The following is a 21,917-nucleotide window of genomic DNA, read 5'->3' on the forward strand; positions in this document are numbered from 1 at the left end:
ATTGAATAAAAGGAAAGATCATTCACACTTCGAGTTTTTTAGTGTTTCGCACAACTTCTGGAAAGGAACTTTATTTAAGTGTCTAGTCGTTCTAGCGCTGGAGCGCTAATTGGGGACACTGTAAACTGAAATTAACAATGAAAGTAAATCAAGTCAAATGTAGGTTTTTGAGGAGAGGGGAAACCGGAGTACCCGGAGAAAACCTCTCGGTGCAGAGTAGAGAACCAACAAACTCAGCCCACATATGACGCCGAGTCTGGGAATCGAACCCGGGCCACATTGGTGGGAGACGAGTGCTCTCACCACTGCGCCATCCCTGCACCCTGCACCCTGGACACTGGCCGTGTTTTAACGACAGCCGTTGTCTCGCTTGTGGTTTGTTTCCAGACTTCGTTAAGTGACTTAAAAATTATGCTTGTTTTCACGAGTAAGATGGGTAAGATTAAATGAGGAGAGAGCGCGTGCCAGTACAATAATAAAAATAACAAAAATAGCAAACCTGTTGTATTTCCTGTTTGAATAACCTCAAACGACTCCTCATTGGCCGAAAGTAATTGCCAACTCGTTAAGCTACCTGGTTTGGTGGCTTAAATTTAATGAGAATTCTATTTAAATTTGGTGACTAGCTTAACTTTAAGCGAGTTGGGAAAGGAACTGCTTTCACAGAATTTTCGGTTGTCACTCGCCAAGCGACCTGAAAAACCGCTCGTGAAAACACGGCCACTGTGACCCTTTCCAAGTTCAGCAATGAGCTATATATACTTTCAGATCAGTGAATTACAAAAAAAGCCTATTGAAGGGGCCGCGGAGTACGTTTGAAAGTTGGGTGGGGGGGAGACTAGGTTTTGGTGAGGATCACATAAGTGTGAGGGGAGGCGGGAAAGGTTTAGCAGAAAACAACACCGTAGGAAAAAAGTTGGGGGGGGGGGGGGCTAGACAGCCCCTCCCTATCCGTGGTCCCTGTATTGTTGCCATCACCGTTTCAGTAAAGCGTCTAACGAATTTTTGTCTCGCGCCCATGTTGAATTCTTTTGGGAAAATATCCGTTTTTATCGATTTTCTTTCTTTCTTTTCTGGGTGATCCCAAGCTATCACTTGCTTTTTTTCCCATTTCTTACTTGTCACAGAGATGAGACCTCGCCTACCTTATGTTAAATCTTGTTTTTTTTTCGCAAACAGGGATAAGAGCGCGGCAACAAGGGCCGAAAAAAGAGAGAGAGAACATTGTATCGTGGACGGCCCGAAAGGAAAAATATTAAAAGGTAAGATGGGTTTTGTCTCGCAGTTCACAAGATAATTCTGAAACATTTAATTACAACACCAGATGCATAGATATCAAACCAAAATGTGCCGATAAAAAGTACAAGAAATAGACTAGCAGGTACTTTATCATAGCTTTAATACAAGATAAGCTTATGCTTCATACAAGGTACTGAAAACTGGCTGAGCAAGAACTATCAAACAGTGATGATTAGTTGATTAACATCAACAAACTAAGACAAGAAGAAATTAAAGTTAATGTATTACATAATCACTCGAATACACTTGGTGTAACATCTTACGGGCAAATTTACTCACTTCGCATTTTATTTCTCATTTTTTTCTATTTTACATTCCTTCTTGTCGTATTCACAAAATCCGCTTCTTTTAATCCTCTGCAAATGAATCAACAACAAAATGTTAAAATAATCCAAAAAAAATTTTATCACTTTTCCTAACATGAACGTACATGTAATATCAATTTTTGTTGTTTCATTGGTTAATCCAGGCGTATTCTGATTATCATTCCAAGGGCTGCAGCCCGATTCTTAATTAAAACTATCCAAAAGTTCAATAGCATATTTAAAGGAATTATTGTTAAATTAAACTAGGTTAAACAATACGCAGCCCGGCCTTCTTCGTTTAGGATACATATCAAAAAACCTAAACCTATCTTTTTTAAAACTCCCCTAGGGGAATGATAGTGGGGAGTTTAAAAGACCCGAGCAAATGGGCAACATTTGCTTCAACAACCGTTCGATTTTTTTGAACGCTGCAAACGATTTCAACCCATCATCAACATTTGCTTCGGTAAAGCTTCACCAGAGGCCTGGTATTCAGTCCGTGGTTGTTACTATGGACACGGACATAAATACGTCGTTGAGAGATCGATTAGTGCGCACGGGCATCCCTGACAATAGGGAACTTAAGCAACGACACCGGTGACGGCAACGAGAACGTCACAAATGTACGTGTTTAGTGAGCAAAAACAATAGCTTTGCACGCCCTGCACGTGCGTGTTTCACTTTCGTCCATTCCTTTGCCGTCGTCAGCAAAACAACAACGTGAAATTGAGGTTTTATGAAGAAAGTCAGCATTTGAGGATAAATTTTCATTCTATCCCCTAAATCAGCCGCCGTTTCGACCAATGTCATTTTTGAGGAACTACCGCACCGCTGGAGCTGGAGAATGGCACATTGTTAGCCTTCTTTTTCAGGTTATAGTGCAAAAGTTTGAAATATAGGAACGGTCTCGAATCTTTCTGTGCACGATTGTAGAAGATTGCTTGATTTCGATCACGAAAGGCTGAGTGACAAGTAGTATCACACAAACCCATAATTTTAAATTTAACAAGAAAAGGCACGGGGAAGGTAATGACTTATAAGGGCTTTGTTTTGACTTTTAATCTGAATTAAAAACATAGGTTTTGTCCCGATACAGATTTTCAGTTTCAAATTCATCCCCAGAGTAAAAGTAACCCGCTTCCACAAGAGAGGCTTTCTGTTCGCGTTGGAGGAAAATAAGTTAACACTGATTATGTTAACACTAATTTAGTAATTTTTAACAAACCGACCGACCCAAAATGACGGTCAAGGGAGAACAGAAGGGGGACAGCCTAAACAAGGGGTGGATAGTAAACTATTTAATATTTAAAGGAAGGGGGTAGTTTCTAAAGAAACTGTGGTGCTGCGTAGGTGGGGAAGTAGTACACCTAATAGCAAAAACGTTGTCATAGAAAAATGACTGAAAAAAAGCAAATGCCAAATAGGAATTAGTTAGACTAATAAGCCCAATGAATTCATTTGCAGCATCCACGCATGAACGTCGTACTTGCCTGTTGGAATTTGCTATTGTTCTAAAGCTGGAAAACAATAAAAAAAGATTCCGGAGAAATGCAACGGCTGTAAATGAATCCAACCTGAGAATGTGCTTAATTATAGCCTAATTAATTCAAATCCTATTCAGTTGGCTTTTTCCCTTTTTTATTTTTCTAAGACAACGTTATTTGAATTAGGTGTACACAAATATTTTGGTTTTATCAACGGAGTTGATATTGTAAATTGGCCACCGTACAGAGATTTTAAAAGCTGACGTTTCGAACGTTAGCCCTTCGCTCGAAATGTCAGCTTTTAGAATCTCTGTACGGTGGCCAATTTACATTATCAACTCCGTTGATAAAACCAAAACATTTAATATTTAACCTCGTAAATCATACCTGGCGTTAAAATAACTTTGGATGAACTATTATTCCTCAGTTCATCTATCCACAATCTTAACTCGGCCAAGAAATGTCTTTCTTTTGGCAAAGGACAAGCCCAGCGAAGTGTCAGCTGATTGGTACCATTTTTGTGACCAAAAATCACGTATTTGTTTCCTTTACTAAGGTGAGTACATTCACTTCTCTTGTAACAGGAATGGGTAGTTCGAGACCAGACCTGAGTCTTTCCCTCGCGGAAGTTGCAGGCGCTACACTTTAAGAAGACACGGGTTACGTTAAATCCCAGAATGTAACCGTTTGGATTTCGTTTCATCCACAAAATCTTTCCTTTAAGTCCTATCAAGAAAGGGAAATCATATGCTTTTACTCTGCTACTGGTAAGTAAAGCCGCGGCTACACGAGTGATTTTTATCTCGCGCCGGCGATGCGATTTTTTTCAGATTTTGTCGCGTCCCCGGCGCGCCAGGGTGGCTACACTTGCGATGAAACACTTCTTAAAATCATTTTAAGATAAAAAAAAATTGCTAAAAAATTGCTATAGTCAAATGCTTTTCAAAATCACTTCTTGACCGTTAAGATACTTGCTAAAATCCGTGCTGCACGTGCAGCACGATTATTTTTGCTCTTTTAACCAATGATATTACTGTTTTGTTGCGATGTCGTAGTCGTTGCCGTCGCTGTTTCTTAAATTCCCTATTGCTGGGTATGCGCGTGCGCACTAATTGGTCTCTCAATGACGTATTCATGTCCGTATCCATAGTAACAAACACGGCTAAAGAACGGGACTGAATACCGAGCCTCTCGTGAAGCTGAATCAAATGTTGATGATGTGTTGAATTTGTTTACCCACCCCAGCAGTCAACATCGTTCAAAAAAACAGTCGAACAGATGCTGAAGCTGTTTGCGCGGATCTTTAATTTCCTTGTTCAACGTTTACAGTTTAAATTAGCATGTGGTCGCCATGTTGGAATACAGTCTAGGGCAGACATGGCTTGATCTGTAAATCGTGATAGTCGGCATTGATTAATTTGCATTGCTATAAGTAGCGGTCGTAACACCAGCTTATTTATCTGTTTAAGTCGTTTTATACTCTCATCAATTTCTTCGATAAATTCGAATTCTAGGGTCATGTTCACTCAACCATTTTAGCATCGCTGGCCACATAGACACTATCAGCTAGAAACTAACCATCTCATTACAAAATGTTTCAAGCGAAATCGAGTGAACAGAGCTTACCGAAGTCAAAATTCGCCTCCAAGAAATCTCGCTTCTGGAGTTGTCTCCGCTTGTGTGATGCTTGCTTAGGCCTGGTAGTGCCTGTTAGGTGATGGAAAGAAAATCTTCTTAAAATTGTGAAGGGCAGAACAGAGTTTAGTTTAAAAGCGTTTAACGCGCTTGCAAATGAGTTCATAGCATAATAATAATCTTTTCAAACATCTATTGTGTTACGTAGAGTCAAATTTAATCAAGTTAGCGCAAACACTATTTGAGGCATTGTGGATTGAAAACCGTGACTGAAAAAGTATCCTGTGGACACAACAGGACGAAAGAGAACGAAAAAAGACATGTCTTTTATAAATGATCAAAGGGTTAAGATTAAGGTTTAAGGTCCTTATTTTTACGAGAGTAGCACGTGACAGTCAACTGGAGTTACAGCTAAACTTGTGGCCCTCTGTGCCCACCTTTCCGGTTTTCCTATCTCCCATAAAAGACAATGGTTGATATTTGAGTTAAATTGATTCTATGATGTTGTTCCCAATTAGTCTCTGGGCCACAAGATTGGATACTTGTCTCTAGGGTTTGGGTCCCCGGGGGGGGGGGGGGGGGGATACTTGGGTCCATTTTGTGCTGGGTATATGCCGCTGGCCTCTCAGAACTCCTACCTCTTTATAGTCTATTTTATGGCCAATTGTAGACCCCATCTTAGTCACTTTTAAATGTAAAATGTAATTTTAGCGACCCCAACTTAGTCACTTTCTGTTTATTCCTAAACCTTATATAAAGTCTTTTAATTGTAATTTCAAAACGGAATGTGACGTGAATAGTAAATATTAAATCAACAGCGTTACAGTTCTTTCTGTAACATCTTTCTCTTTTACCGCGAATCTATTGTAGCCAAAATTTTCTTACCCCCAAACTCCCGACAATTTGCGACCTCATTCTAGTTCCTCCAACGGGAACTTTGTTGAAAATGCAACCCCATTATAGTCAATCCGGTCGTGAAAATACGACCCCATCCAGCGGCACATCCCCATTAGCCAATTAATAGGAAGTGCCTCCCATCCCCCAGGGTTTGGGTTTAAACCCCAAAACACCAAACTCTTTCGAAACCCAGTCGGTTCCAGCGTGCTCGTTCATAGCTGCTCACTATATATGTTTCGAGTATGTGGCAAAAGTTGACCTTCTCCGTCCAAGCTCTAGGCCTTATAATATACTTGTGTATTTTATTATTTATCAAAATTACCTGCGAATATGAGCTGACGAGTTGATTGACGCATTGTTCAGGAGTAACAAGATTTATGACATTTCTGTTTTGTTTTGTCGGCTTTAGCATGCGCTGACAAATGAATGCGACAGATTTCATCAGGTACTCGATTGCTTTTCTCTTTCGCTGAAGGTAAGCTGATCGTTATATTCCGCGTTGTTTCATCGGAAAGAAAGAACTACTTATATTTCTCTACGGGAAGAATAATTTCTGTGCTGGGTAAACTTGTACAGATCTTACAAGACTTCACGCATTCATGCAGTGCTGCAGAGTCCATGCAGGTTCTTCTCTTCGAGACGCTTGAAGTGGTCAATTACTCTTGATCGATGACACGTAAAATCAGAGATACGTTCTTTGGAACCCAGCCCGGAATGATAGCATCTTAGATACATGTTGGTAAAAATATTTGAGTGATATAGACAAAACGTTTTCTCTCTTGTTTCCTGTGTGTGTCGTCTAAAAATTCAGCAGCTCTGAATTTTCCAACCAAAAATGTGGGGGTGGGGGGGGGGGAATGGGTCAGAAACTGCCGCTTCCCGTACCTTGCTCTCCCACTTCCCGGTACCTTTATCTTACGGCTTCTGCTCTTTTCAATAAGTAGTCAAGTAGCGTTTTGCATTGCTCTCCCGTGTCTTAGAACTCCTGCATCCCGCCCTTTTCTCTGCCGCCTCTCGTACCCCTCCCGTCCCCTATTCTCCCGGACTCCGGCCCCCTGCCCCCTCCACAAGAATGTACTTTTTTTATGTTGCTATCTGAGGGTCTTGAAAAGTAGATTTGAGGGGTTGTTTTACCCCCTTAATTAAATTAATCGTTCAAAAACTTTGCTTACCTTGGGTTGTCGTAGTCGGGTTGGCCTCTAAACAAAAGGAAACAATTACTCAGATTGTTAATGGGAAACGCAACAGCAATACTCAACACGTTCAACAACTAATTATTGTCTTGGTATACAAACCTCAACGAAAGATCAAATGTTACTATTGTTTTAAGGTGTGAATTGGACGGATTTTTAAGCGACGAGTGAGGTTCTCCAAAAGGTTTAGGGAAACAGGGGAACAAAGCAAAAAAAAAAAAGCAAAAAATTCGTCATAATAAAATAAAATTACAAAAATATCTTCTTCTGTATCATGCTTGAGTCTTGCGTGAGGAACAAGGGAGAGTGTGTATAGAGCACGAATTTTCGTTACTCAAACAAACGAAAACTTTTCAGCTCTTGTGGACGTTTGTCATAGCAATATTAAAGTGGCCGGGATAGGGATTTTTACTTTTCATTCAGTTTATGGCGGTATTTTTAAGCTGAGAGCTGTACATTTCATATAAACAGAACATAACAATAACAATAATAATAATAATAATAATATATAAACTTATATAGCGCTGTATCCTTAAGCTCAAAGCGCTTCACAGCTTTAAGGGTAATAAACTAACAGAAAACAGTCCTAAAAAGGAACGTCTTTAACTTCGATTTAAATGCAGTTAGGTCTTTGGAGTCGCGTATATTATCTGGAAGTTTATTCCATAGTTTGGGGCCAACGTAAGAGACCGAACGTTCGCCATACTTGACCAGGTTAGTTGGTGGTACAACAAGCAGATTCTTTGTTGCAGAACGTAGATGGTAAGTACGGTTGCAACATGTCAGTTGTGTACTGAGGGGTAAGATCATTAAGGGCCTTAAATGTGATCAGCAGTATCTTGAACTCAATGCGCTTGTACACAGGCACAGCTAATGCAGCCGCTTGAGAATTGGAGTGATGTGTTGGAATTCCGTCTCTCTTGTCACTAATCGAGCAGCGGAATTCTGAACATTTTGGAGGCGATCCATAAGGAACTTTGGACGTCTGTAGAGCAAGGAATTGCAATTGTCTAATCTTGAGGTGACAAGAGCATGTACTATACTGATTTCAGTGTCAGATTTCGAGAGGCAGTTTTTAATCTTTGAAATGTTACGAAGATGGAAAAAGCAGACTTTACAGACGCTGACAACATGCTGCTCAAGAGACATGTGCTGATCAAAGATTAAACTGATATTTCTAGCTGAACATCGTTAAGAAAGCGGGCAAACAGATTTACAAAGCCTACTAGATCACGCCAAATTTGGACAGAAACGAAACAAATGATATATTTTGTTCGTTAGGGCACGATCTGAACTCGCAGTCCGCATGCAAATCCGGTATCCTAACCTTAGACGTTCCTTGCGTTCCGCTGTTAGGATAACACTTCACTTGACGACATGAATTATCTAATTACCTTTTTTTGTCAAGCAGCTGCAAACTCAGACTAGTCACAAATGGCACCTAAATGACTGTGAGTTCAGTGATTAAACTTTACTGAAAAGGCATAACCGGAACCTTTATTATTGTATCAAAGTAAAAGAAGAATTAAACAAGATTTGTTCAACTTACTTCTTGAGTCGATAAAAGCCTCTGGAGTTAAGCATACTCCTTTGTTGTAATCTTTGAGCTTGTGACAATCAAATTCATCCGGAGAGATAACAAATGGAGCTTTCATGCCATTGACACGCTGTAAGAATGCTCGACAATCTTCCTTGACTTTTTCACAAACAGAACGACATGGTAGTATGATCTCTTTTATTTCTTGGTTTTCAACACAAATGGGAAGATACAGGGTACAGAAAAAGAAAACCAAATCCTTGGAGCAGACAACGGCATTGAAACGATGAGCCAGATCCCACAGTGAGTTATTCACATCCGCCTGATTTTCTTGTTCGTATGTGTTTGGAAGCCGTGTGCGGTTGTAGGGCAAAGATTTGCAGAGGTCAATCTGGATTCCCTCGCAGCGACGATTTTGTAATAAAGTAGAGTTGGTAGGCTTTACTGGACTAGTTCGACCATGAGCAGTCAAAATCGGAACAAGGCAAAAAATCAGTGAGACTAAAAGAACACCCATTCTCGCAACGTTGCCTCAATGCCCATGTTAGGGGACCTTTTGGCGTGGTCCTTATAAAAAAGGTGTCTAAAATCCTCACAGTCTTAAGGTCAATGGAGATTAATTTACCCATTAAACTTTGAACGATTGTCAATCTTTTCAATCGACCAGTGCCAAAGAAATCGTTGCTATGTCATTGGTCAACTGATTCAACATGGCGTATAACAAACCAGTTATAAATACGAATGTCGTGTTTTATTTATTGTGCGGCTTTAGAAACATTTGTGCAGGGCGTTCAAGTTTACATCTGCATCAACTTGTTTCAGCTCTTGGCAAACTTTAAAGCTCTCTTGACTAACTGTTAATTTGCGTACGTGGCCTTGTTCAGACTTCCCATCAAAATGGCTACATCCTTCTGGAAACTGCAATTAGGGCTGGCCAGACCACAAAACCGGGATCTCTGCGCTGTACTCTATACGAATCACGACCCACAAAGTCAAAGAACAACTGAGTCCATTAGATGGTTTATAGTAGTTACCCGAGTAGACCGGCGAAAATTTGTAACTTTTGCAGACCAAAGTACGACTGAACGCAGAAATTTTTCTTCAAATTATTTCAAGACCCTGAATGTTGGAATCTGTGATATCCCACACTGGGAAGGTCAAGTACACTTCCCTTAATAGAACCAACTGGTGAGCGATAAAAGAAAGCTCCTGAAAGTGTCAAAAAACACGAATGACAAAGCACTTTGTCACTGAGCTAAAAGGAAAAACGATAAGTGCTGTTTAGGCAACTAATGAAGCAGTGCATAACTGAACATTATCGTGAATTTTTTCACGCCAGTGCAGGCTCTGAAACAAACTGCAACGAAATTTGGAAGAGCTACTGTATGCTTTCGATCCACCCTACCTTCATAAAACAGTCAGAGTCACATTATTTTCGATAAAGCAGCGAGATCCAGCTGTTTTGTTAGTAGACAAAAAACCTTGCAACAGTATTCTCTCTCAGAGTTAGTTGCCAAACACCTAATTCGTTGCCTTTCTACTCTTGCAACTTTATCATGGCTAATAGAAACTGGGAACTGAAAGAAATGAATAACGGGCTTTAAAAATAGAAACTGCCGGAAAACTTATTTACAAAGCAAAGTAACGCTATGTATATTTTTTTTTTACACCGGAATAAAAAAAAAACAATATTTCAGCTAAGACAGGTCAAGTCGCTGTGGCATTTTGGCAAGCAACCAAAGGGAACAAGCAAGATGACCAGTTTCCTTTAGTTTCTTATTTTGTTGCGAAACGTGCGAGATCAAGCCTTTCAGTTTTAGGTACGATTGAGCTCGCCAAGTCTTCTTCTGCGGCGCTTATCATGAAAGCAAAGAAAACCTGGAAAATGAATTTTTTTATTTGGTCAGTGTGGCAATGGAGAAGGAATGCTAATTACGCAGGGCCACCAGCCAGGGAGAACTGGGGATTTGTTTTCCCAAACGCATGAATATGCGCATAAACTTGCTAAAAACGACGGGTTGAGAATTGACGCAATTGGAGGGAATAATACTCTTGCATGCGATCAAGCTTAAGGCCACAGTAATAGGTCAACTGAGAGGGAAGCAAGAAGGCATCCGATTTGACAATTTCCGATAAAATATTTTCTTGATTTGTTTCATTTTTTCCGATTCGGTTATAATTTGACTGGCAATCATTATTCTGAATCAGAAAACTACAAGCTTAGTAAAAACACATTAGTTTCTTTTATGCACCTATCAATGTTAAGCCCCAGGGAGGGGGGGTTGGGCATAGGGTGGGGATTTTGACATTTTCATTTAAAATAATTCAAATTCCCCACCCCTGGGACAAAATAATTGGTCAAAATGTCCACCCGGCGGCTAGTGAAGGTGGTAAAACGTCCTTTGTACGATCAAAATCGCTAGCCTGGGGACGTCACATACGATCAAAATCCCTACCCTGGGGACAGACCTCACGATCAAACTCCAGTGGTTAGCCCGACCCCCCTCCCTGGGGCTTAACATTGATAGGTGCATTAGCAAACTATGTACGGTCATCCGCTTATTCTATCAACAACTGTTACTGGATGTTATAAAGAAAATCATTTGAAGCAATCAAATTCATTGCGCCCTAGCTTGTTGAGAACGACGACGACTTATGCAAATTAGGCGGCGAACGACAATAATTATAAACAACAATGTAAATGAAGTTACTATGCTTTATTCCGAACGCGCCACGGCCAACAAGCCAAAAACCTGGAGGCAAGGCGTGGTTCGCTACGAAAGAAAGAAAGACAGTACTATGAGTTAGGGATATAACTACGTAAGAACTTGAACCAGAAGGACTATATTTAACAAATGATAAGGCTAAAACCTGGTTTTCACTGGCGGCACGAGTGGAAGCATAAACCGTCGCAAGCACAAAGAGATTACGAACCATAACGAAAGCACAACGACACGAAGCAGAGACAAAGATTCGCTAGTTCCATGTTCTCTCAAAGCGGCGCTGAGAGTGGAATCTGGAACCGATGTGTTTTCACTGGACAAACATCACAGCTTGCTTTGTGCCGGCTTGCGTTACGGCCCGTTTTCGCACTTGTACACTTTGTGCTTGCGTCGCCAATGCAAACCACGCTTTACCTAATGTGTCCAACTAGACAGAAATAAGGGCACTCGTGTTTGCTAACGTAAAATGCACTCGCTTAACTGGAAGACGATTTTAACAAAATTTGCGTCTCCTTAAAATACTTCTACTAATTTTGCCCTAGTGGGGATAAAAAGAAAACTGCTACACCTAACTGATTGTACCGACTGATGAAGAAGTGTAACCTATTCTGAGTAAAAGAATGTAATTTACATAAATAAAAGAAAGAAAGATTAACTTCCGTGACATAGACCTTTCTTCTAATGAAAATGGGCAGTCTAACTGCCCCACAAACATTACGTGTATTGAATATAAATGCATAATGGGATTGCTGGAGGCTCATCCAACCGATAGCTAATTATTTATACCACTTCAGATTGTACGACTAATTAATATAAAGTCTACTAAGCTACTTTAATTTGGCTTCGTTAGTAGTACGGAAAGTCCCCTTCTGGGAACCCAGAGAATTTATCAATAACATTTTTGTCAACCGTGGATCATAAGTTCAGTATATACAGTTCGCAATAGTTGTAACAATAAAACGATGAGTTGTAAAATAGTGTCCATGTTTGTTGTTTTAAGCAAATTTATCTTTGCTTGGATAAATTTTCCTTAGACTGGCTTAATGCTAATACTCTCATCCAGCATTTCGATGAAACTTCAAAATAGTTGTGTTTCCAAGTGAATAGGCAAAAGATGTGTTAATTGATAATTCCAAGATGATTGGGAATCAACTAGCTTCAGTTATCTTTCGATGAGAACCAGCAAACTCAAGGATCGGGACTCGCGAATGAAATGGCATCTGTTGACAGAACAAAAAGGAATTGGTCAATACAATAGACGGAGGGGATTCGCCCAATCTAGCCCTTGGGATATGTAAATTTCAGTTGAGTGACGTATAGATGTCGCGAAAACGGAAGTCTGTTTCCCGAGACGTCCGCAAAGTCAACGAATTCAAAAAGGCGTTCCGAGCGGAAGAACTGTTTGTTAACGAAAACGAGTTTCAGAAGTAAGGAAATGGGTATATCTTGCCCCAAAACCCGAAGTGAGAGAGAGTCTAATGGCTTAATGAATGAGAAATACGACTCCCAAAGCCATGCCGAATATCGAAAAGGCGCCATTACACAATGCCAGATAGTTTTGTATGACGTCATGCTTAATAGTCGCGCACGTCCGGGGAACAGATTCCGATCGAAAAATAACTTTTGTGAAATTCACGTATCCCGGCCAATAACCTGTTCCAGGCCCCCAGGAAAGTGTCCTCTCATTGGTTTTCGTGAAGAAACAATCAAAAGCGTCTCTAATTGGTGCATCATGTTAGCACGAGGAGTGAGCCGGCGCAGTAAGGCTCAAATAGCCAAGTTTTGGCTATAAGAACCCTACGCGCATGTTCCCCTAAATAGAGTTTCCCAGAGCATTGGGTCGACCCGAGGCTCTGGTGACGAGGCTGGGCGCATACATGAATACGAGGTGATTTACATGCGTTCGATTACAGGGAAGTGAGAAAAAATGCATTTTGTGATAGTCAGTAATCAGCAAATCAAAAGAATTCCATGCACAGGTTTCGTCGAACGTGCCAACAAAACCAATTTTGTCCATCAGTAACATGGAGATTAGAAATAATAAGATAAAGTTATTGCTGCGGCTTCGGCAAGCTCTCAAATACCACTCTGAATCACAAGCTTTTGCCAATCAAATTCTGTTGTTTTTACACCTGTAAAAACTGCATTGTTATGGAAAAGATGAAGGTAAAAGAAATCAGGTCAGACTTCTTCTTCTTCTTTCTTCGTTAAGAGGAACAATTTCATTTCTTCGAGATATTCGTCAATTCTTTTCTTTCCCTCTGTTCTTGACGAAATGAAGTTCTAGACGATCGAAAAAACTTTCTGGTCATTTTTGACTTTGTCCGATTTCAGTGTGTTTACTATGTTGGTTAAAAGTAGGCTTCAGTAATAAAAAGGGGGACAACCGCTGTTAAATAACTTTCCTTCTCTTTGTATTGTACTTTTGTTAATTTTTTGCCCAGGACGCTTCACCGCAAGGCGCTTGTGCCACTTTCTGATTTTGGCCACCCAGACTCTTCCCAGGTCTCCACCACACCAGTCTCAGGATATACATAAAACCTTTGCTGCTGCAGGTCTTCATGCCCGGCTACCAAGTAGTCAGCGTTGATCCCGATAACTCGAGGATAGTCACATGTGATATTACTATACAATCGAATCGTGTCTCTTTCTTCAAGTCAATGAGACCTTTTTGAAGAATGCGATGCACTTTTCCGCTGAGTATGCGTTCACTGCCATTCGTGTGATGACTGAATACGCACTTTAAGTACTTGGATAAATTAAGAAGAGAAAAACAAACGCGATAAGTGATTAGCGGACAGGGATGGTTAGTAGTTTACAAAGGAGATTGGAAAAGTAGTTCTCTGCTAGCAGAGTGCGTTCGCTGGGCTGTCGAGTACGGGAAGAGAGGCCTCTGCCATGAGTCGAAAACTTACTGTGTTGAGCATGCGCGGGCAGTTACTTAGCAACCGAATTATCTCGTGATACTTCATGTTGTAGGGGATCACTCAACAACAGCGGAAATTACTGTAAAGGAATGCGCGGGACACAGTGGGCGCAAGTTCACATTCAGCAAGCATATCATTGGGCATGCCGTTTGAATAGTGCCATCCAAGGTGGTAGACGGCGCGCGGTTGACGGTTGAGTTGCGACCGATGGCGGAGGTCTTTTTCCCGCACTCGTCAGCCTAGCGAACGCACAAAAAAAAAGAGAGACCACTGCTGGCAGGGAAGAAAAACAGAGGTAAATATTACAATCATTGCCTCCGCAGGGAAACGCATATAAGAATCAGTCGATGGTGCGATATTTGTGTAACAAATATAAGTTGAGGTGCAAAAACAAAGTCATCACTGGATCGCTTTAAAAACTCAATTCCGGCGAACACCTGTAAGAAAAATGAAAGAATCGAGTTTCTCCTTTGCTTAAAGATCCTGCATTGTGGCATCTCACCGGCGTTCATTTTCTGATAAACTTTGGTTTTGCTCATCCATTCAACTCTTTGTGATTGAAGACAGATAAAAACCATGTTGTTTTTATTGTATTGCAAACTGCATGTTTTGAGATACCGGTGGCCAAATTTGGTCTTTTAGACCGCAGTCAGCAACTTACCGAATCTATAAGAATTCTCTTGATATAACTGAAAGCTCAGACGTGGCGGCCTTGAATGTTTGCATGATGAGGTTGTTAACGACCCTGTGAAATAAAGATATCCAACAAAAATCAAGCCATTATTACATTTCTGACCTCGAATATTGTGTTTCTAGCTTTCTGACTGGCTCAGTCAGTCTCGGTTATCAGCTCGTATACCGTACGACCTAATACGGAAACTGAGTGGGTTCAAGTGTTGCCAAGCTGTTGTTGGTGTTGTTGTTGTTGAATATGTTCTGTTCTGTCGTGATTGTGTTACACTGGCCCTAAAAAGTCCCTATGGGGAGTGGTCAATTAGTATGTATTATTGTGTTGCCGTAGCTGTGGTCCATACGGTCATGAAGGTTGAAATCGCAGTATGAGTGAGATACTAGGAAGTTTAAGCAAAGACGACGGCTACCGCTACACCAACACCAAAAAAAGCAAGAATATGGTTAAAAAAGAAAGAAAAAAAGGTGCTGAACGAATTTCCGTGCAAATCTTTGCCGTACTCCACAAACAACAACATGCAATCTCAAACTTTAGGTTTGAGCATACAAATGGCAACCTTTCGTTCTCAATTTTAATCTGAAACCGATCGTAGTACCATAATCGCGAAAGACTTACGATATTGCAAAGTTATATTTTGAGGTGACATTTTCGGCGACGTCGCCGTCGTAGATCGAAAAGTCCCTATTCTTGTTTTGCGACATTGCAATAGCCGTCGTCGTCGTGAAGATTCAAGCCACGATGTGAATTAGAGTCAGTGAAGGTCCGTTTAAACGGTGTCAACATTTGTCTTAACATGTTTAGTGCTCGGTGCGTTTGAACAGGTCGTCCAACATTGTTGAAAGCGTAAAAAAATTTGAAAAGCTTGCTGAAAGTGTGTCGAATGAAGTTTAAATTAGTTTAAACCTTCATTTCAACATCGATTCAACGGTTCCTTTGTTCTCGAAATGTTCAATGGTGTTGAAGTGGTTTGAACACTTGCATGCCCACATCAGGCCGCAAAAGTCAATATGACGTCGTTTATCTGGACGAGAGAGACTGTTTCTATTTCTTAGTTCCTCGCAATCAAATTCGCGAAAGTGTTGATTCTTTTGTTGGTGCAACGGTGTTGGAAGCCTGTGAACGGCCTGTCCATCATTTGCCCACCATCCGTTCAATTTTTGTTGAACGAATGTTGGTCAAATGTTGAAAACGTTTAAACGGGCCTCAGAGGTAGCGAAAGGAAACTGGTTACCGTCAAGTAATTTCGTTTTAGATCCCACTTCTCAATGACTTCTCTTTACTGTATATGATGTTTCTCCTCAAGGGTAAACGAAAGAGGACCATGAAGAAAGAATGAACCGAAAAAGTGCAGGCAAAATGGCATTGGTTCTGGCAAGCTCGGTGAAGCCGGAGTGAAAGAAAGATCTTAGCAAACTCTTCGACAACTATTTGTTGCTATTGCTATTGGATTAGAGTGATCAAGAAGGATTAGAACTGCCACGAAAAGCTTGACTCCAAAAAATCAACCTTTCATCACGCTGTTTTTATTTTGACCGTGCGAATGATTTTATGGCGAGCCACTGATGCGCCATTGGGAGATAGCCATGAATGACCACTTCTTTACCAAGTTACGTTGCTCTTGCTGTGGCTATTAGAAAATGTGCCTTGAATAAACAAAGTCTGTGGTGCATATATTGGGCAATAGGGTTCCTTTTTCTTGTTGTAGTTTTTTGGCATCTTGTAAAGTGATTATAGGCTAAAAGCCAAAAGGTTCATTTAAGGCTCAAGGGTTTTGTTAATTCATCTCCCAACCCCTTGGATTGGCAGTTAAAAGATTATGAAAAGCGTTGAGATATTAAAACAAGTACACTAAACCAGCCTCGAAAAGGACGAAAAGTGAACCTTCTTTGTTATAGCCAGAATAATGTAAATGAATATATATCTTGTTCGGCATTTATGGTGCGTGAATTTAATTCTTTGCAATTCTACCCACTGTTTGGCAATTTTATCAGCCGATACTTTTGATTGTCCTCAAAATTGTCACTGCAATATCAGGAGATAGATACGCCGGGTTTTTTAAATTCCTTTATGTCTAGAGGACATGCTACCACGCGTGAATCTATGCTCTGAACGATAATATCAACAAAAATATCCAAGAAAGCAATAGAAAAGGTTTTGTTGAAAATAACATTTTGCTTCAGAAGCCCAGTTGCTCGGAATCGCGTGACAAATGTCATAGCATGGCGTTTAGGGATTTAAATCGATATCTAAATATATTTTTTGTTTACTATAAATGTATAGCGGTTTATAATTCTCAAGGGAGTTGAACAAAGCATCGACACGTTTTACGCAGAACCGAGATAATTGTGACCCTGGGACCTATGACGGGTTCTAACGCCCCGTTGCATAATCTCAAAAAATGTTAAAGTTCATTAGTTAAATTCGTTTAATTGAATGCATACTGTAACAATTTCTTGAAGAGTCCTATCCTTCGTCAGCCAGAAAGTGCAACTCGTGATGAGCTTGTTAAGAAGGGCTGTGAACAGATTAATTGAGTATACAAGAACGCCAAGAATGTTTTTAATCATTTTCACCAAACTACGCATCATGGTTTTATGGTATTGTACTTAGATTCTCTTAAGTGTAGTAACTGTTTTCTTTTTCTAGGATTATGTCAGTACACGATGATAGTTTTGAAGAGCTTCTTAAGAGCTCATTCAAGAGAAAACCATGCTGCGGTCACGAACACTGTCGACAAAGCTAAACGAGAACGGAACTTTGCTTTTCGATTTGTCTTGTTCAGTTTGCGTCGATGCCAAATCACTATTTGATTGAAACAATCTTAAACAATATCAGTACTTTTTAAAAGGCAAATGTTGGGCCTTCCATGCGATTATCTATCGTAGTAACTTCACAAGGGGGTCAAAAAGGGACCCTTAAAAACGTGAAAAAATTCAAAACATGGTCGGAAAAGGTTCGGAATGTTGTTTTCACAACTGAACGCGTGTTATTATTTTCATTGTTTCCCAGATAAAAAAACTGGAGTAGAGTTGTGGTGTAAAATTGTTCACAACCACAAACACTGTAAATATTTGACACTCCGGCACTACGCACCTAGATTGTTACCACAAAGCACGGATGTTACCATGAATGTTTCTGCGCTTCCGTATTGATTCTTTCTTGTTCCCAAAATGCTTAAGAAAGTGGTGGTGTACAAGCGGACTACAATACCACATCAGATTAAAATGCCAAAGAAACTTTAAAAAAAATCGTTCGCAGTATAAGCCTTAAATTTCAAAAAAATGTTTAAAAAAGTCTGTGCGGCTTATGAACGCGGGATAAATTTGGGCCTCTTTAATCCTAACATTCCAGTTCCAACATAGAGTTTTTTCGGGTCTAAGCGGGAACGTTGAGGTCTTCCCGCTTATTCCCCGTTTAAAAACTTGCTTGTGGTCCCACTTGTTCCAGAAATTACTTTCCATCTTTGTTCCCTGCTTTGTTGATCCCTAACTAATTGTTTGCCCCTTGTTCCTTAAGGATAAATATTTGTTACATGTGTTCAAACATTAGCCGCTTTGTTCCCTTCTTCCACAAGAAACCCTGGGAGGGCCTCTACTTGACTAAAACAGGCCGGACCTGCACTGACATGCAATGCAACAAGTTTTTTCCTGTGTAATTTCTTCACCTGAGATTTGCAACACACTTTAGAAGTCTTAATACCTAGGTCTTTGCAATATCTTATTGTAACGATCCGTTTGTAAATAATGTGATCAGATGTACGAAAGGAACTTGACAGCAACCGTTTTCTTGATTGCAACTTCTGTAGGATTCTCTGGTCTTGTTGCTTTTGTGAACGTTGCCGAGAACATATAAAAAATCCCTGAAACAAACATCATATCGCATAATTACCGCTATTTAATTTTACAAGGCTATGCAACACATTATATTTGGTTTAAAAGCCTTGTCATGAAAGTTGAAGTTAACATCAAGGATAAAACGTGAATTCCTAATTCAACACTTTCACGATGTTGAGCACGCGGGGGAAACCACGAAAACAAGACTTGGTGGTATTAACATTTTATGCGATTATTAAGTTGAATAAACTAATTAGTCATGAATACATACACCCAAGGAGTGCCTTTTTTTAAAAAAATACGTTTCTCTTTTTGTTAGTATACATCAAACAGGCCAGCGTTGGACGATTGACAAATCCATATGGTTTTGTTCTTCCTCAACTTCTATCCTGTCCTAAAGTATTACCTGCGTTGTGTGTCGCAAAACTCAAATCGTCTTGAGAGAAGGTTTTTTAAACTCCAAATGTAAACGAGTTTATCGTTTCTAATCAAACCTATTACATTTCTTGCAGGAAAACACTTCTTAAAAATTATGTAGCAATTAAAAAATTAGTAATCAACAACAAATTACATGAACTTTTAAATCACCGGTGGTGTTTAATGAAAGACGCTCTGGTGTTGAACACAAACAGTCGCTGTTGTACGAGGGGAAGTTCGGTGCATTTCACGTCTTCCGGCCAATTCGCTTCTCTGAACGTTTCGTATTGTGGGCATACGTCTGCCATAACTTTTTCCGCCAGACCGACCTACAAGGTTCTTATCGGCCGTGTTATTGAAACGAAGGAGCGCAGATTAGGTAAGTGGTGAAAGAACACAGAAAAAAACCAGCTTCCTTGGAACAGTCTTAGAGACCACGATTGTCCACGGAAGAATTTCAAGTTTCTGTCGGGGCGTGCTTCTGGGGAAAATTGCTCCAGTGGTCGTTTGGTTGGAACATTTCATGTTATAGGGACAGGTGTGTTGCGGGCTTTGGCCGGAGAGGGATCTTGATCGGGGCTCGTGGCAGGAGGGCTTCGGAGCTGGCGTTTCGTGAAGTGCAGGATAGTGAGGGTTGCCACAAGGGCCAAAGCACGTCGAAAGTCAGTGGCATCTATCGGTTGCTGATGGTAATTGACAAAGTTCAGTCAGTTGGGATGCTTATCCTTGATTGAAACGGCTCTTGCCGTGGGAAACCAGATCTTAAGAAACGATATGCCTTCAACGGTCTTCGAAGCTCTGTTAAATACAGTGCTTAAGGAATTACGAGTGCGTCAAAGGGCTTGCGGGCGAGCAACCTATTATAGGGGCAAGTGCAAAAATGCTGTGTATTTAATATTATTTGAGCAATATACTGATTAAAGGCGGCAACACCGCCTTGAAGCTGTCTTATAAATGAAAGTTAAAGCAATTTGTCAATTACCGCGTGTGGTGTTTAGTTTGTTTTCTCCTCCTTTGAGCTATCCTGACTTAAGTTGAAAGGTGGAAAAGGAAGAAGGGGCACGTTTCAGATACTGCTAACTTAATTGTCGTCGGTGTTCGCCGGTGACCTCGAGGTCTGTCATTATCATTAAAAGTTCAAAGTTTCAGTTGAAAACTGCAATATACAGCCAAGACGTGTGTCAACTGTCTGGACCAACGAATTACGCCTTTGCAAAGCAGACCATTATGACGGACTTGAGTCTAATCCGCGACCTGGAAACAACGCAAAATTAAAAGACGAACTTGTATCCGTATTTGGGGTGTGTCTCTTCCGCGTGATGGCTCGTGCGATTCGGCAAAACAGGAACAGGGCACTTCTTTCAATCCAGTTGCATTCCGACTACCGCACGGTCTAGTGTAAGTCGGAAATTCTCAGAGAGTGTGTTTGAAAGGTATAGTTCGAAGTACTTGAGGCTTTCCAAAGATAAGTCCTCAACGCTTCATTCAAACTTCCATGTCAGCTTCTCTCTCGCGTAAAGAACAAAAAGAGACTCGTCTACATTGTCGATTTTAAAAAACCGGTGGGATCTGAGTGCGCGCTTACAGACTTACAACAAACGATTTCGTTGTCGTTCATTAAATGAAATGAAATGGAAAAGCGATATGTTGTACCTTTATTTATATTCGGTCTTAGAGAAGTTGGCACAATTTCCGGTAATGCTACTTACAGACTTAAATTGAATAAGCACCATGACCAACTGAAAATAGGTTTTTGTCTATTTAAAGCTTTGCTCAGCTTCACTTTGTTTTATGTTTTTGTTTTTGTGTTTAATGAACGAGAAAAGCTAATCTCTCCTGATGGTACTCAAATGTTTTTTAACTCATGCTATTATTTATATAATCCGATTTACCGTTGTTTTGAGTTGTATTCAACATTCTCCTCTTTCAGTGTGAATAATGAACAATCCATCCACTTTTGAAACAACTAATTTTTCGAAAGAATCCGGATTTTTCAGCCAAAAAAATTTCATGTAGTTTCCATGGAGACCCCTCGCAGGGGGAAACAACGCAAGTCTCAGTTATGGCCAGTTTATAAGTTGTTTTTCATAGTTAATTTGAAGCATAATGCCTTGCGCCAATTTAAAAGGAATTTCATCATCGTGCGTGTTAACAGCCCCACAATAAGCGAGAAATCAGGGAACTGTGGAACACGTTATTTCATTATCCTTCTCGCTTTCCGCGCTGAAAAAACGGTCGGAGTATTCTCTATCAATAGGAACATATAGGTTTCCTACTCTCAAAGTGATATTTCTCACCTCGCTTTACAGTAAACATGCACAAGTTTACATAGGTAATTTTAGTATCCTGGGCCAATTTAGTTTCCCTCAACGAAATGTACCATTGTATGCCGAGCCTTTAAGGACTCTTCCCAAGTTATTTTGACTCCCACGAAAGACTTATTTTGGCGCAAACAATACAACATTTCCGGCTTTTATCAATCAAGATGACTGTCTTTGATTGGGTAAGTGATGTGCAACTGGCTTTAAGTATTCCAAACCCCACCTCTTAAATTTATCAAATGTATTTTCTTATTAGTGTAAACACATTTCTGTATTTTGTGTGTTTTAATAGTGAAAAAGGGGGGGGGGGTTGTGACTACCCAGACGTATCACCGAAGGCACTTTGCCGAAACGCAAACACCAATTCAGTCACCTGTTTAGAATTAATTCACAGTTTCGTCTGAAATGAGATTTACAACGTAGCTTGTGTCAACTATGGTTCTTAAAATGGGTAGCTTTAGATCGCATATCCGGTGCAGGTCAGAGATTTCCGGGGAAGGGAAAACGAGTCCAAGTTACAAGGAAAAACCACAATGCATGCGCACTCCTTCACGCTCAGACGAGGCAACCATCCAGTCAACTGAAAACCGTGACATACGTCATTCGACCATTCAAGAAGATATTGTCACACTCTTGAGCGACCTTTAAACTACGA

At 40.4% G+C, this 21,917-nt stretch overlaps 1 protein-coding gene across 1 annotated transcript; it reads right to left on the reverse strand.

The window, feature by feature from the left end:
• Positions 1–1,382: 1,382 nt before the first annotated feature.
• Positions 1,383–9,495, reverse strand: LOC138021443 (secreted frizzled-related protein 3-like). The gene is made up of 5 exons (XM_068868322.1): positions 8,363–9,495; positions 6,793–6,819; positions 4,715–4,795; positions 3,476–3,814; positions 1,383–1,655 (listed from the first exon to the last, which is right to left on the reverse strand). The coding sequence occupies exons 1-5, from the start codon at positions 8,865–8,867 to the stop codon at positions 1,648–1,650; spliced, it is 960 nt and encodes a 319-aa protein (XP_068724423.1). The 5' UTR covers positions 8,868–9,495; the 3' UTR covers positions 1,383–1,647.
• Positions 9,496–21,917: the final 12,422 nt, after the last annotated feature.

Source organism: Montipora capricornis, chromosome 10 (assembly GCF_036669925.1).
Source record: "Montipora capricornis isolate CH-2021 chromosome 10, ASM3666992v2, whole genome shotgun sequence".
Lineage (NCBI taxonomy): Eukaryota > Metazoa > Cnidaria > Anthozoa > Scleractinia > Acroporidae > Montipora > Montipora capricornis.

Coding starts and splice junctions, on each gene's coding strand:
- LOC138021443 (XM_068868322.1), bottom strand. CDS start 8,867: ATGGGTGTTCTTTTAGTCTCACTGATTTTTTGCCTTGTTCCGATTTTG. Junction 4,796..6,792: donor CCCGACTACGACAACCCAAG/GTAAGCAAAGTT, acceptor ATCACCTAACAG/GCACTACCAGGCCTAAGCAA. Junction 3,815..4,714: donor GGAGGCGAATTTTGACTTCG/GTAAGCTCTGTT, acceptor CTTTCTTGATAG/GACTTAAAGGAAAGATTTTG.